General features: G+C 43.7%; 1 protein-coding gene across 1 annotated transcript in view; it reads left to right on the top strand.

Annotated features, from left to right (window-relative positions):
• The first annotated feature begins 1208 nt into the window (after positions 1 to 1208).
• LOC118329325 (homeobox protein Meis1) overlaps positions 1209 to 15859 on the top strand; it is an 88175-nt gene continuing 73524 nt past the window's right edge. Inside the window, exons 1-6 of the mRNA XM_035663448.1 lie at positions 1209 to 1923; positions 3698 to 3918; positions 5043 to 5184; positions 5501 to 5551; positions 6111 to 6161; positions 7514 to 7660. Of these exons, the coding sequence (XP_035519341.1) occupies positions 1912 to 1923; positions 3698 to 3918; positions 5043 to 5184; positions 5501 to 5551; positions 6111 to 6161; positions 7514 to 7660 (624 nt within the window). The 5' untranslated portion in view covers positions 1209 to 1911. The remainder of the gene's footprint in view (positions 1924 to 3697; positions 3919 to 5042; positions 5185 to 5500; positions 5552 to 6110; positions 6162 to 7513; positions 7661 to 15859) is intronic.

Below are 15859 nucleotides of genomic sequence, written 5' to 3'. Positions count from 1 at the left end.
AGAGAGAGAGACACAGAGAGAGGGGGGGGGGAGTAGAGAGATGTCTTGGTTAAATATTCGGTGTTTTGGTGGATTTACAACCTGTGGAAGCAGACAGAAAAAGCAAAGTGTGTGTTATCTACTCGCGGACGATGTTTTGTTTTGCGCCTCCTCGCAAATGTGGCCTAAAACCGATCAATCAGCCCCGGATCGATCATGTGGGGAGCCAATAGGGGGCTCCCATCCCGGAGCCTCTCTGCCATTGGACAGCCCGGGCAGACTGGAGCGACCCATTCAGCGCTGCTGTGGGGGAGAGGGACGGACGACATGTGAACTGTTATTTAGACATAAAAGATGTTTTGAGAAGCTACAGTAACCTTTTAATGACTTATTTCATAATTCAGCATGCAGACCACAACTCCGTGTCAGGATGTGCACTAATTACGCTGCTTTTGCACAGAAAACTATCAGTACTTAAAACTGAATCTAAACAGTGCTCCCAAATAACTTTAATAAGAAAGTTTTTATTTGATTTATTGTTCTTCTTATCTGGAGTTGACACGTTCATGGGGCTGTGCATTCCCATCAAAAAATCGTATGCACATTTATCCAAACATGGGAAGAAAATAGAGGTTGAGAGTGAGCAACCAGACGCAGAACCTGCAGGACTGGATGTTTGGCTACGAGCTACACCGTGGATATCATGCAAGCATGATGTTGACAGACTACCAGAAGCTCAAACTGACTGTGAAACAGTTTTAATGAACTAGTTTTACACTTATAACTTCATTTTTTTTTTATGAAAGAAATGAATGATTATAAAGTTACATCCAGTCCAAACCGATACAGATTCAGATCACATAGGCTCTTGATAACATACCTGATTATATAGCTCAAAGGAGTTGAAAGATGGTTCAATAAGCCGTTAATAAACTGTTTACAGGCGGAGAAGTTGATGCTGGACGTGTCAGTCCCGAAACACAGACCTCTCGGTATGTACACACGGCTCCAGGCTGAAGAATAAAGTCAGTTTATGAGAATGGGACATGGAGTTGAAGTCATAGGTGGGTATTCTCTGTTTATCCCCGTGTTGTTTCAGCTCGCGGTGCGGCTTGCTGGGCTCGCAGGGTCCTCCCACCCCCCCTCCTCTCCGCACGACTTGCTGCAGCCCGGTGCGTTGTGTAAGACGCGACCTGTTATGGCCACCACTACTTCCGGGTTTCAGCAGTCTGGTCCAGATCCTCCGCTCCTCCTCAGCTCAACACACACATCCATTGTACACAAACGGGCAGGCGGCTCATGCATACACACGCACTCACACACATACAGCCACATACACACACACACATATACGCACACACGCTCAGCATCGATCGTGGCTCCTTTAAGAAAGCCTAAGCCAGAATTATCACCCCACCTCCTCTTGATCTCCTCTAGACGCTTTTGCATAAGAAAATCAAGCCGGGAGCCGAGAGTGATCAAAGAAAACGAGAGGAGAACTGCTTCATTTTTTAACTGTGATTGTGACCATTAACATTTAGGTGGTGCCGATCCCGTGGAGACGCGCGTCGGACCATCATTCATCCGGTACTTTTGACAAGCCCTCGCATTTTGACTGACAGGCGGAGTGGCAAAAAGCCATGAGAGTCGCCAGTTTTGTTTGAGGGGCTATTTTATTTTCATCCTGGTTTTGGAAAAGGAGCCTGGCGCCGCTGCCCCGAGGATAGCCGAGGACCTATTCGCCGCGCCTGGGCTAAACTTGCGCAGAAAGCGGGGGCTGGCTTCACCGTTCCGTGGAAAAGAAAAGGCATACGGGATTTTGGCTGAAACACCTTCCCATTTATTTGGAATTTCTTTCTTCATTTCGTCTCCACCCTGGCCTCAGAGGGGATTTATCTAAACTGAAAGGACGACCAGGGAGTCAGGAGGGTTATGGCGCAACGGGTACGTAGGGCAATCCCCCCTAAAAAAGTTTCTCTAAGTCTGCTGTGCTTGAATGCAATCCTGCACTGTAACGTGGCTTAATGACACACATACCCGCACGGACACACACTCGCGGCGAAAGTTTCTGTCGTCTTCCTGACACATGGAGACACCATTTCATTTTTCGGCGTCTTTTGGCACGGTATTACGCACGGCCACACTCGTTCGCTCCACGAACCGGCCCACTGAGGGACATTGGAAGCGTGATCATATCTCACATCGGCTATGTTTTTTAGATTAGTTATGACAGGCCAGTTACTGGAAGCGAAATGGGGGAGGGCATAGAGGCAAAACAAATCTCCACATTTCGCTTCAGACTGTTCCGTCAAGATTTCACATTGAGGGGGGAAGACTTCGGAACAAAACACAAATCCCTGTTTCACCGTCGCTTCTGCTTCAACACTCGGCTTTACACCGCAAAATGCGCTAAAATATGCGATATTAGCATAATGCCAGTGGAGCAGTTTTTAGGAATGAGGTGATGACAAACGCGTTTTGATTCATACACTCCAGGACTTTATTCAGAACAGCGGCTGGGATCTTCACACGGAGAGTAAACAGCGTAGAAGCAGAGATGTTAGGGACACACTGGACACATTTAGCTACCTAGTTTGGCACTGGAGCTGCACCACGCTGGGGTTTGCACCTCTTTGCCTTTAGGGTCCAAATGCTCAGCTTTAAGTGATAATGCTTTTTACTCTTTCCCCGGCACTTGTTTGTCACTTCCATGAGCACTATCAATAATTCAAGCCACTTTTTTTAATCTGTCGAAAAAGCAAACCTCAAAAATAAAGATTTTATTTCAGACATTTGCATACCTGAATCAACAATTCCGCCACCGAGCACACCAGCAGAGTGTTTAATAAGTGCTAAACAAGAGTGTAAAGACGAGAGTGCATTATTTAACTCAAAACTGACACGTGGAAAAGTTTGAATATCCAGCTCCAGTTTAACGTCGTCTGAAAAAACACAGCAACTTGCGTTTGTTGCATGCAGTGATCACAGTGCGAACAACATGCTGCACAGTTATGAGCCTTTAAAATTGGAAAACAGTGTAAGTAAGAAGTTGAAGAGATTTGTTGTTGCACACAGTGAGAACACAGAGCAGCAGACTGATGGACCTAATTACTGTCTGCTTAATGACAATAACTGAGCCACGTTGCTGGACGTTTCTCTACTCCCAGAATTTTTGAACATATTCAATAATTCATATTTATTTTATTCATATCTGAGCTACGAGGGTCACTGTGAATAAGTCGAGAACAAAACGTAGTTTTCACGTCAGAATAAATGTAGTTTTCCTGTAAACAATATTCTGCTGAACAAGCCACTCACACTTCAGTCTTTAAAACTTGTTCTCTTGAAAACAAGTAAAAAATGAAACCACTGGGATGAATTTATTTCTCTAGTTTCGCACGTTTTACGAGTGTCAGTATTATGGAAGAAAGCAGAAAAGGCAGTTCGGTGCACTAGCATCAGGAAACCACTCTGAATTAAGACAAATGTTGAAACAGGTCGACTTGTTTTGGAAATTAAAGAAACCATTTCGCCCTGTTGGCAGATTTTTATTTTACTTTTCTTTTTTTTTTTTTGAAGAAAAACAAAACTTCAAGTGTCACTTCTCCTACTTTAAATAACTTTTACAATATATTCTTGTGGTTTATAGCAGACTTATAGTTTGACATAATCTTGTTCACGTATATTCACTGTGGCCCCGCGTGTTTGTTGTGTGCAGTACGAAGACTTGCCCCACTACGGGATGGACGGGGTGGGCATCCCGACCACCATGTACGGAGACCCGCACGGCGCCCGGTCCATGCAGGCGGTGCATCTCAACCACGGGCCCCAGCTGCACTCCCACCAGTACCCGCACACTGCCCACACCAACACCATGCCTCCCAGTATGGGCTCCTCCGTTAACGACGCTCTCAAGAGAGATAAAGACGCTATATACGGGTAGGTGCAAGGCTCCGGTCCGCGGGGAAACTCGCTCTCTGGCGGGCAGGCGTGGATCCAGGCCTGGAGGGGGCAGTCGGGGTGGGCTAGTGGGTGCAAAGTCAGTGCCGTAGCAGGAAAAACACCGGCTCAGTGCCCGGGACGGCTGTGCGTCTCTGTGAAGTGTTTCAGCAAAACAGTGGAGCCCAAACTGCCGCACAGGCGCTGGGAAAGAGAGCGGCTGCAGCCTTTTTGTCCTTCCTTTAATTTTTACACAGTTCACAATTGTATTCTTTTTAAGTCAACATGCTTATCGCACGTTTCTACTGCAAACAATTGAACAAATACTACAGGAGTAAAACTAAATATAGAGTTTACTTATGGAGACTATCTCACCAGTGTCCTGCTGCTTAGTATTTTACAGAAAAATGTAATTAGACTCTTAAGAATAATAATGAGACAAAGTCCACTTTAATTAGAACTTCTAATAATTTATTTTAAAGAATGTAACTGGCTTAGTTTCTTTTTTAAGTTCCATAATTTATTATAAGCAAAATTCTTACCTTCTCCCCTTTAACCATTTTAATTAATTGTGTGTAATATTCCAGGCTTCAGCAAATTAAAAATATATCACGTTTAAAGGAAACCCCACATATGCATGTCATTTATTAATTTACAGCAGTTTATTTAAAAATGTAAGCATTATGTTTTCACGGTGGCTAAACATGCCAGCAAGAGTTTCACCATCTCACGCCACACAACTTTCAACACATTACCAGTCTGCACATATTTACTCTGATGACATCAACAATAAATAGTCATCAAATGTGCGCACATTTATCCGCCAGCAGCACACACACACACACACACACGCGCATGGGATCCAAACGGAGACCTGTGCAAGAAATTGTTTGACTGACTCTAAAGCTTTTATGCTATTAGGCGCACCTAGATTTAATCACAAAGTCCGCCCGCTGTTTGCAGCCTTCCTCCGAGCCTCTGCATAATATAATAGCATGAGCTGCAGCAGCAGTCCCCATGGGCGAGTTGTTGAAGAGTAGCATGGCTGGCTAAATCTAGCCTGGAGTAGTCTTGACCCCGGCGCTGTTCTCTCTGGTGACATTTGCTATTGTGTGTGTTCCCAGGCACCCCCTGTTCCCCTTGCTTGCACTGATTTTTGAGAAATGTGAATTAGCGACTTGCACCCCCAGAGAGCCCGGGGTGGCAGGAGGAGACGTCTGTTCATCGGAATCTTTCAATGAAGACATAGCAGTGTTTGCAAAACAGGTCAGAAAGTTTGACTCTTTTTTTTTAATCTGCATGCTCGGGCTCGTTGTGGTCTTCTCTTGCATGTGTGGAGCTCTGACTTTTGTGCGCGAAGTTAATTCTGCAGTGGATGAAAACAAAACGGCATTCACTAATAAGAAAAAAGTTATTTAAAAATGTGTTAATTTCGTGTAGTGTGTTTGCTGTACATAAAGTAGGATTTAATACACCATTGTGTCAGTGCTTGCATGTTACATTTAATCCTACATAATATAAAATGTATAAGTTTATAATATTTTATATTCACACATTTTATAAAAATGTTTTTTGCTTCTAGATTCGGGCAGAAAAGCCTTTATTTTCATCGAATCCAGAATTGGATAATCTGGTAAGATGCATTATATTTTTATATGACACATTTCCTATATTTGCTCAGAGTATTTTTGTATATACCAGCTGCTGTTTGCATGTTTACTGGCGGGCTGTTCATATGTGTCAGAGAGCCATGTGGTGCTAGAAAAGTTACTGCAGGATTGGAGGTGATGTTCCTCTTTTTGGGCTGTTTGATATCATAATGGCCCCCGGTTGTATCTGTAGATGAAGGGCCGCTGTTAGACAGCTGTCACAAACCTTTGAACTCTGCCTGGAAAGTTATTGTATTCATGCTTTTCACTTTGGTACTTTGAATGTGATGTGAGAGTAACGTTTTCCTCACGACTAGTTGGTGGTTAATAGATCTCTGACTCTGAGGCTTATTGCAGCGCCAGTCTCTACTGTATGCCTGCTCTCCATATTGCAATAACGCCCAAGTTTAATATCAGTTCCACATAAAATCCATTCATATGAATATTTTCCTCGTCTGAAGTTACTTGTATTGAGAAAAACGTGCCTGTTTAATATCAAGAGATGTGAGCAGCTCATTTTTTATTGTTATTTTAATTTTTCAGATGATTCAAGCCATTCAAGTTTTACGGTTTCATCTTCTGGAGCTGGAGAAGGTAATATTCTCTCGCCATTTCTGTCCAGTGTGCCACTTCAGACCTATGGGCTGTATTTGCAAAAAAAAAGTATTTTTGCTAGTCGGTTATAATTAGCGTCAAAATCAATCATGGGGCCATTTCTCTTCCGCGTTTAATCACGACGCAAGCTGTTACAACTGGAACGGATATCTCTGTGCCCAAATCTCCCCGCATGTTTTAATGAAGTTTAATGCTGGCAGAAATTGCATGCAAGGTGAAACATATAGGCGAACTTTGCGTTTTTTTTTTAGAAAAGATTCTTTGTGGAGGGCAAAAGGCCCCAGGCAGCCATCTGTGGATAGAGGGAGTAGTGGGTGTAAAACTCTGATTTGTCTCCGTATCAGATGGACTACAGTAGCCTGTGCTGTCAACTTTCACCTGAACTTTAACGTTATGAAACATCATCAAAGCTGTTAAAAGTTTTAGTTTTTTAAAACTTGTTTCTGGTGCACCGCCTTTTTTCTTGGGATCATGCTGCCTGTAAACGCATGTTGTAAATGAGGGGTTGTAAAGTGTACATACTGTGCAACAAAGGCCATTTAGTAAATCAAGTTTAAGGTGGTGTGCAGTCTACATGGCTCTCTCCATCGGACATGTTTGTTTCTCGGGCAATGGGCGATCATTGCCAGTGATAATGTAATAAGTAGACGAAATTAAACAGTTTACCTTAAATGTCAGTCAAGCGGGTCACCCTCCTCTAATGGCCACTACCCGGGGCACCGATGATGAATTTAACACGGGTGTTGAGTGCGTTGTAGCCCCTGAGCCCTCTTGTCACTGTCAATTTTCGACGATATCTCTATTTTGAGAGGGGAAAAATAAAGTTACTATCACAGCACGGATGGAGCGCAATGCCAGCACGGCACGGCACTGCACGGGAACTGGACTCATCAGCCTGAAGGAGTAACATTCAAGTTTTTATAATTTCAGAAAAGCAAAGGTGAAACCCAATTGAAAAAAAAAAAAACTTTTTGGAGGTTAAATAAATTAATAGAATTTGAGTTTTTGACCATATTTAACCTGATAATTTATCCCAGTACAAAAACAATAATATGTGGCCAGTGATCAGCCATGATCCATGTTTGTCATGCTTCAACTCGTTTAAAATATTTAAACACATCAGATGTAAAACTGTGCTGTGATCTAAGGGTTTGCCAAATTGCCCTAAAAACTCTTCAGTAATCTTTTTGCATGTCACAGGCTGCCATGTGGTGTGTGTGTGTGTTGTGGTTGCACATGTCACTGTTGTGTGATGATGGTGATGATGTCCCTTATGGGTGAGTGTGTGTGACGCCTCTGCCTCCTCTCCCTCTCTCTCTCTCTCTCTGAAGGTGCATGAGCTGTGTGATAATTTCTGTCACCGGTACATCAGCTGCTTGAAAGGCAAGATGCCCATCGACTTGGTCATAGACGACAGAGAGGGCGGGTCCAAGTCAGACAGCGAGGAAATCACAAGATCATCGGTGGCCCTTGATCAGGTACATCTCCCTCTCCCTCTGTGTGTGTGTGTGTGTGTGTGTGTGTGTTCTCCCTGCTGGCTATTCAGCTATTCTGGGTCACTACTCCGCTGCGCTGTTATTTGCATATGATTAAGGCCGTTTTACATTCCATCCAAAGGAATGAAAAAAATTCTGAATAATGTTGCTATTATTGGCCCATTAAGACTTGAACCCGGAACCGACCTGGGGAGATTAGCTCGAAAAAGCATCGCCATAAACTTGACCTGTTTCATGTCGATTTTAATTTAGTGCCTCTCTCCATTTTTCTCTCCTCTCTGTCTCTTTTTTGAACCAAAACGAAACGTTATCAGCTCGTCTCTGCTGTGTAGCCCAGGAGAGAGCAGCAGCAGCAGCAGCAGCAGCAGCAGCAGGATGGGCTGCAGACTGTGGTTTAGGTGCCTTGGTTTTTCTCCACTGTGGAGTTCACGGTTCATTACGCGTCTTGTCAGTATTTTTCCTTAGACATGAGTGCACATTGCTTATCGAGACCGCTCCTCTCCTCCTCCTTTACTCCGCTCAGAGCGCACAGATTCAGCACCAATAAGAAGGTTTATGTTTTTTTTTTGTTTTTTTTTGGAAAGCCATAGAAGCAGCGGGTATTAAAGGTAGATTAGGGAGTGTTTCCTTTTGTGCCGATATCAGAGATAACCGCAGCCTTCATTATGTGCTCCACTGACTGTTGGCACTTTGGGGACATTGTAGTGTGCGCGCAGGCATGACCCTAATGGTCCGTACACTGCCGTTAAATAATGATAACAGCAACCGATGATTAGAATTATGCAAATCTGGATTTTCGGCCATTAATAGCTCGAGTCATTTGCGCAGGAGACAGGGTTGCAGGCTATGAGACCGTGTTCCAATAAGTTTAACTATCCCAGAGTTTTAAGGAATGACTTCGTAGAGGAGCGGCTATAACCTATGGATACCGAAGAGGGAAATGAAATCAAGTGTCCAAATTAAAGGGATTAGTTGGATAGTCCGACATAAAAAGTAATGAAGCGATTAGGCTAAATAATTTAAATCCTCGGACTTCCATATGGTTGAGTGGCTGGTCTGAGTAGAGAGAGAGACAGCCACCGGCTTTTATGTTCTGTGCTGAATGGCCGGACTGGGGCCCGACTGGGAAGGCCCCCACCATGCCGCGCATGCACTCCTCCATCCCCGGCCCTTATGTCTGATTATGGAAATGAGAAAGATCACCCGGAAGATAATACTTCATTTAATCCAGGAACAGAATTAAATAACACAGACGCCACTTGTGCATTTAAGTGTCTCTTTGAAGGGCTTGTTGTTATGCTCCTGGGGATTCAGTTGTCAAAAGTTTTTATTTTATTTATATAGATAGGTCAGGACATGGAATGAAGCCTTATGGTATATAGATATGGTAATAGAGTCTGGTAAAACCCTTGGGTTTCTAGGTATATGAAGGAAATTATGTTGTGCTTGGGGCACTGATGCAGATCTTTAATTGACTGTAAAATGAAGACATGGCCTATTTTAATATAATGATGGTCCCTACATATAATTCAGGGCAAAACCACATAAGCGTATGTTTACACTGATTTGACAGAATAATATAAATGACCTACAGGCATAGTTTGCATTTAAATGCAGAGAAAACTTTTTGACAGATGTGTAATATTGAGGGATGGGCTGATGTTCCAGAAGGATAACATGGAGACTGTCCACAGCAGCAGGCTGTGTGTAAATGGGCATATCCAAACAGGCAGAGGGTGCATGCCTCTCATTGCTGAATACTTATATTGTCAATCTAATGGCAGTGCACTTCATAACTTACTTGCGGCCGAATATATATATATGTTGAGTTTTGTGGGCTATTTTTGTGTGACATCTTATCTGCAGTTGTTAGGCAGTGACATCCTTAACGAATTTGCGTTGTGTGTGCATTATCTCTTTCCATATGTATTTTTAATATATGCCCTCGGGCATAAAGTTGAAGTGGACTGGAAAAAAATGCTGAGAATTTGCACAAAAGAACAATGTTAACAAGACGGAGAAAGCAGGCTCATTTATTCATAAACCAATTTATTCCAGTGAGGCGACTGTAGCAGAGGAGAAAAAAAATGTCAGAGGAAAAAAAAAATACTTTGAATTTATTAAACTCAACAATCCAACAACACTGACTTTCTTGCTGCATTATGCACCCTTGCGTCATAAGAGTAATTTTCTGAATATTCTTTACATGTCTTTACATTGTTTTGCTAGCCTGACTATGCAGGCGAGTAGAGAGGGACGCTGAGCGCCCCTTTCAAAAGAAAGCAGAGCATAGCTGAGAGGTGAAAAAGTCAGAGAGGCTCTGCGCTGGCTTGTGAATGCAGCTCAGCCAGTTTGGGCTCACCCTCCTGTGTTTGTGTGTGTCTTTCTCTGTAGATGTGTGTGTGTGTCGTGTGTGTCTGTCGCGCTACGTGGTCAGAGATGTGGCAGCAAATGTGCACGAGCTGTGTGCATGCATCTGTCTACAAGTGTATGCATACATGTGTATGTTGTGTGTGTGCGCTGCTGTGTGCATGTGTGTGTTCAGACTGGCCTGATAAATGCAGCACCCCCCTCAGGTGCTATGTGAGTGGAGTGACTGGTTAGCACCAGTTGGACTTTCTTAACCCTTTCCCTGCCACTCCCTGGAGAGTTTCCCACCACGTTTGCCTAATTTCTTCACTTGAGCAGCAGATTTCCTGTTGCCCCATTAGACATTAGACTGCTTTGAGCTAAGCTGTATATAAACATAGAAGACACAATGAAGTACAATTATTCTGGGAGAATGTTTCAGAGGCCTTTAATGTGGAAAGGCTTGTGTCCACACCGAACATGGCTGCGTATGTCTCAGCCTTCTTGTTGTTGCGGAAATGTGGCGGCAGTCCCTATTTGCCTGGCACACATGTTCACCTCAGCCAAAAGAAGCGGGGAGGTATTTCCACGCCACCGTACGTCATTTGCACAGTTGCCTTTAATTGTGCAGAGAGCACGGGGAGGGGCACAGCAATTTGCTAATGAACTCCGAGGGCCCGGGCTCTCCGCTGTAGAGCAGAACACTACTAATAGTGCTGAGGACTCACTCCAAGTCTCAAGAGCTCCTCTACTTGATTGAGCCATGCAGGCTGAAGTAGGGCTGGAAATAATTGAAATTTCCCTTAAAGATACTCTCTAGCTGCCTTTTTTGTGGATGTGAGAGAGTCTTAAATGATTATGAATGCTCAGCAGTTGATCTGTTGAGTTAAATTAGTGGAGAGGTATTTTACACGAGAGAGGCTTTGTGGCATTGACATTTTCAGAGTGATTTTGTTTTCTTTTTGCTATTGAAATCATGTAAAAAGAATGTGAAATAGCCTACAATCTGAAATAACATCTATACATTTGGGCTCAGTTGCTGTTTTTCTTATGTCCTGCACAATCTTTCCTAAACAAACCCTGCCTGTGTGAGCTTAGTGTTGTGGTCACTGTGTAAGAATTTACTCTTGATAGCGCTATCGCGGTATCTTTTTCCAACAATTGGCACTGTTATGCCATACAAGTGCTGGTTTCCAGGTCAGTGAGACCCAGCAGTGTTGGTTTAGGTAACTCTGGCGGTCAAAGAGTGACCCCTGCCCCCCAGCCTCCGAACTCAATGGAAACCCTGACCGCTGGGGTCAGCCACTATTTTCCTAATCAGTACACCGCTATCGCTAATCTATCTGCTTCTCGTTGAAGTATGGATCGAGTTACACTCGACTTAACGGGCGCACACTCTCTCTCTCTCTTTTTTTTCATTCCCTCTCTGTCCTACAGTGGCACACTGCTGATCTTAATACAAACTTTTGAATCATCGTGGTGATTGTTGGTAATGGCAGCTTTTGTAGTTGAATAGAGGAGAGGTTTGACCCCCACTCGCCCCCTCCCTCCTTTACACCCCCTCCTCCCTCCCCTCCCCTGAACTCCCCTTTTTTTCCATTGGGGAGTGAATGCGGGGCGGCTGTTAAGGATTCAACAAGTGATACAAAGAGGCGACCACGTGACTTGTGTGTTTCTTAGCCTCTTCATTATTGTGGTGGAATAGCAAGTAGGGGTGATTGTGATTAAGCAAATCAAGGCCAGAGGGACTTCAAAGAACAGGAACGTCCCGAGTTTCTTATATACTTTCATATATATTTATACATCCATAGTGCATTTATTTATGCCCATTTCTTTTTTAGTTGATTTATTAGCTGTTTTTAAATCATGCAGTATTGCTGGAAACTAGTTTTTAAAGGAGCCCCATTGTGTCACAGATACTTTGTTGTGATAGCCACAAAATCCCAATTGCAAATAAAGTTCTTGGCTTGTGTCTAGCGTTACTTATGATGGGCGGCCATGTCTGTCCCTGAGGCCTGCTGTGGTTTCTTTGGCTAAGTAAACAATAACCTGGCTTAACACATGTGTACTTAGCTAATGGAAAGTTCCTCTCCCCCTTAACCCCCTGCAAGCCTCTGACAATGGCCACCGTCACAAACAGCCCGTCTCCAAGGGATCCACCAAGAACATCCCAGCGCGGCGGCTGCGAGTCGAGCTAGGCTAGGCTAACGAAGAAACCACAGCAAAACATGTCATTAAGAAATTACGCCTGCCTTTTCATTCACGACTGAAAAAAAGAAATGTGCTTTGTTTGGGGTTAGATAGCGTGGAGGGGAGAGCACTCGAGTTAATGTTTTTGTTTGGATTTCAGCTCACAGAGAGTAAACAAGGAGCCTGTAGCGAGAGCTGTGGAAGTGGAAGAGGCCACAGAGAAAGAAAATCAGTTTGTCAGTTTCCGCGAGTGTCATCCAAATGGACTTTGAAAGCTTTGGTAATTATCTCAAACATGTAATTATCTTTGGTTGTCTCTATGAGGTTAACCCACCGGTTTTAAAAAGCCGATTGAAGAGTACCTGACGGCTATTCAGTGTAGCATACTTTACTTACTCAAGAGACCAAATCCAGTTTTCTCCCTCACCCCCTTCAGCAATTATAAGGTTATTTCTTCTTTCTTTGTCTATTGTGAAGAGTTAGGGAGGAAGGGGAGTGCAGAACAGAATGGGAGGGGGGGGGTCTTTTGCTCTCTCACTCCCTTTTTTTTTTTTTTTGCACTGCGCATACCATTATCAGCCCCTCTTTTCATTTTGGAGGCACTAATATTGCAGCAAGGGGAGGAGAGGGGTGGAGAGAAAAGAGAAAGCGGAGGTAGTTGGGCAAGCACTTGCCTGGCTGGTTATCAGAGAGGCAGATCCTGCTTTATCTAGTCACAGAGGAAAGCAAAGTAAACAAGAGTTTACAATAGCTGGCCTTTCAGCCCCTTTCACTAACAGCTTCCCCACCAGCATTCAGTAGAGTGGGAGAATGTGTCCGGAGTTATTGCAGGCCATCTCGCTGCTGCAACACATGGCATTCTCGCAGATTTCAACCTGAGGAAGCAGCGCTGTTGCAAAGGTCAAAAATGGTGTTAAAGAAAACAACCACAGTGAACAGATGCACCAAAGCATTCTGGGGGATGGAGTAGCCCAACTGTCATCTTTGATTCAGATGTACCACCACTGAAGAGTGTATGTGTGGGGGGTTATTTGGATATTTATGTCTGCGCCGTTAAGTATGCACATATGATTATTCCCGCACGCTCTCTGGCACAGAGTGAAAAGTAAATATCCATATCATCACAAAAGATATTTCAGAGTGAGGAAAGAGGGGAGGGTGGGGGGCAAAGCACAACAACCTTAACCATTTTCTTTATTATTGCAAATGAATTGGCAAGGCAACATTTCTTGCATGAGCGCTTGTATGATATGGGGCCTGGCACAGCGAGAAAGGGAAGCCCCCCTTGCATCTTAGACGAGGCACAATGAGAATGCATTGGATTGGAATGCCTCACCGATCATAGCGGAATCAGTATTTCCAGCAAGGAAAATCTTTTCATGGCGAATTAGGGTGGTGGAGGGAAGGAAAATGGTAATGAAAAAGAGAAAAAAAGGTATGCATGGCTCACAAACAGGGTTCCCTCGGCTTGGCGCGGCAGATTTAAGAACTTTAGCTAAAGCTAGGCAGAATAGAATGTGGAAAATTGAATTTACTAAACAATTAAGCATTGAATTAATCTACATCCTGCACAGGGGAGAGCGAGTGTGAGAGAGTCGGAGTTAAAGAGAGGGGGAGAAATAGAGAGAGAGGGGGCGAGAGACCATGGTGGCTCATTAAGGGGGGCATCGAATAAATCAAGTGTGGCTATGTGTGCAGATGGACAGCTCTCTCTTGCTCTCCGTTTCCTCGAGCTTTCTGTTTATGCATCTATTCATCTTGTGAATTTACATATCCCATATTATGACGGCGGATCTCTACATTGTGTGCTGCAGTCTTGTTGGCACAGGGTGTGTGTGCGTGTGTGTGTTTTTGTCACTGTGTGTCTTTTTGTCAAGGTGTGTGCTTTTGTTAACAGGGACTGTGAGTATGGCGGTTCTGTGATGTGTTTGCAGAAGGTAGATGAAAAGTATTTGTGTGTGTACAAGTTAAGTGACCAAAAAAGTGTTTTATTTGTGTATGGGTGTGTGTGCACATGCTGTGCGACCTGTGACCGTGTGTACTGGTATGTGTGTGTGTGTGTGTGTGTATGTGTGGGTTGTGTGATCTCAGCCGTGTGTGTATTAATTGCGTGTTAGATCAGTGCCGGGACTGTTCCGTCCAAGGGCGGCCTGTGATTATAAATAAACTCTCCGTCCCCGCGGAGATGCCACCAGGTCCTGTCTCAGTCCCGCCCCCTTTCCCATGGGGCCTCAGCGGCCACCTCCCAGCAGGCACAGCGCTCTTTTGTTCAATTACAGCTAATGCAGTAGTTTGCCATTTCCCCTTCCACTTTCTAATTATATTTTCAAGTGGAATTTGTTACAGAATTAAAACAAAAAGAAAAAGAAAAAAAATATATCTTTTTTGCGAGCTGAGGCTCTTGGGTTTTTTAATACTTGCTGTTCAACGTCCCCGGGGTACTGTGCTATTCTTTTTTTTTTTCACAGAGCTCTGAATAAACAAGTTCTACTCATTTTTAAAAGCTGCACTTTTGGAGGAACTGGTGTGTTAACTGTTTGCGTGCTGAGCATGTGGTCTGGATTACCTCACTTCTGATGTTCTCTGGAGTTACTCGGTCATGCACGGGTGTTTCATTTTTCAGTGTACTACGGTCAGCAAAAAAGAATTTGTAGGAGGTGGAGAAAAAAGAGACCCTCTTGGTATCCTATCCCTGTTAAAATCAACGTTTATCTACCCAATCACCATCCTAGTCATGCCTTTGTGCGGTGACTTTCCTCTTTATTGCAAAGCCTCAAAGCCTAATTTAGAAAACAACGATTTTATCGTCCATGTAAGCACTGGATTATAATTTCATTGCCCAGGAACATCAAACAGGCTCTAATAGACCCCAAATGTGTTGAATTTGCTGACTTGTATATCCTTTTCTGTTATTTCATTCCATCTATATTTTGTTTAAAACAAACTCGGCATCATGAATTAATGTCTACTTTTTTTCCTTTAAGAATTCTAAACCAATCCTCCTTGCAGAGGCAGCGCTGCAAGTAGTATCCCAATTGAAACCAGTTGTTCCCCAGTGTGTTTCTCTCCTCTCCCTCCTCTCTTCCTCCATGTGGGTTTCTATCACTCATTTCGTCACGTAGCCTTAAAAGCGTGATGCAAACACCACATTGCCCCTTGATATCTGCTTCATTTGATTTGACAGAGCAAAGATAGGCGGCAGAGTAGGCCTGAGTAAGTGTTTGTGTGTGCGTTTTGTTTGTTGCGTGTTTGTTTGCGATAGCTAGCCGCGTGTGATGAGACATTAGATTCCATTTCCTTCTATTTTGAAGTCTCTTTTCTCTCCTGTCCTCAGTGCTAATGTTGCTTTTCAGAGGCACTGGGAGATAAGAGGTTCCATCTGGTTTAGTTTCAATAATATGTAGCAGCTTTGTATGGGGCAGAGTGAGATCTGAGTGTGTGTGTGTGGGTTTGTTTTATGCAGTGTCTATGTATAAGTGAGTGTGTGTAAGCACCAAATCTGTAAATGTATATGTGTCTGAGGGAACTATATCTGTATCTGGCTGTACTATTTTTTGTGTGCGTCTTCCCTTTATCCTCCTGTCTGGATCATGCAGCTGACACTCATCTGGCCAAAGACTGTCCTTCACACACACACACACA

The sequence above is a fragment of the Morone saxatilis genome, unplaced genomic scaffold, assembly GCF_004916995.1.
Source record: "Morone saxatilis isolate NCDOM2014 unplaced genomic scaffold, NCSU_SB_2.0 Contig19, whole genome shotgun sequence".
NCBI lineage: Eukaryota > Metazoa > Chordata > Actinopteri > Moronidae > Morone > Morone saxatilis.
This window is presented reverse-complemented; position numbering and strand designations above follow the sequence as displayed.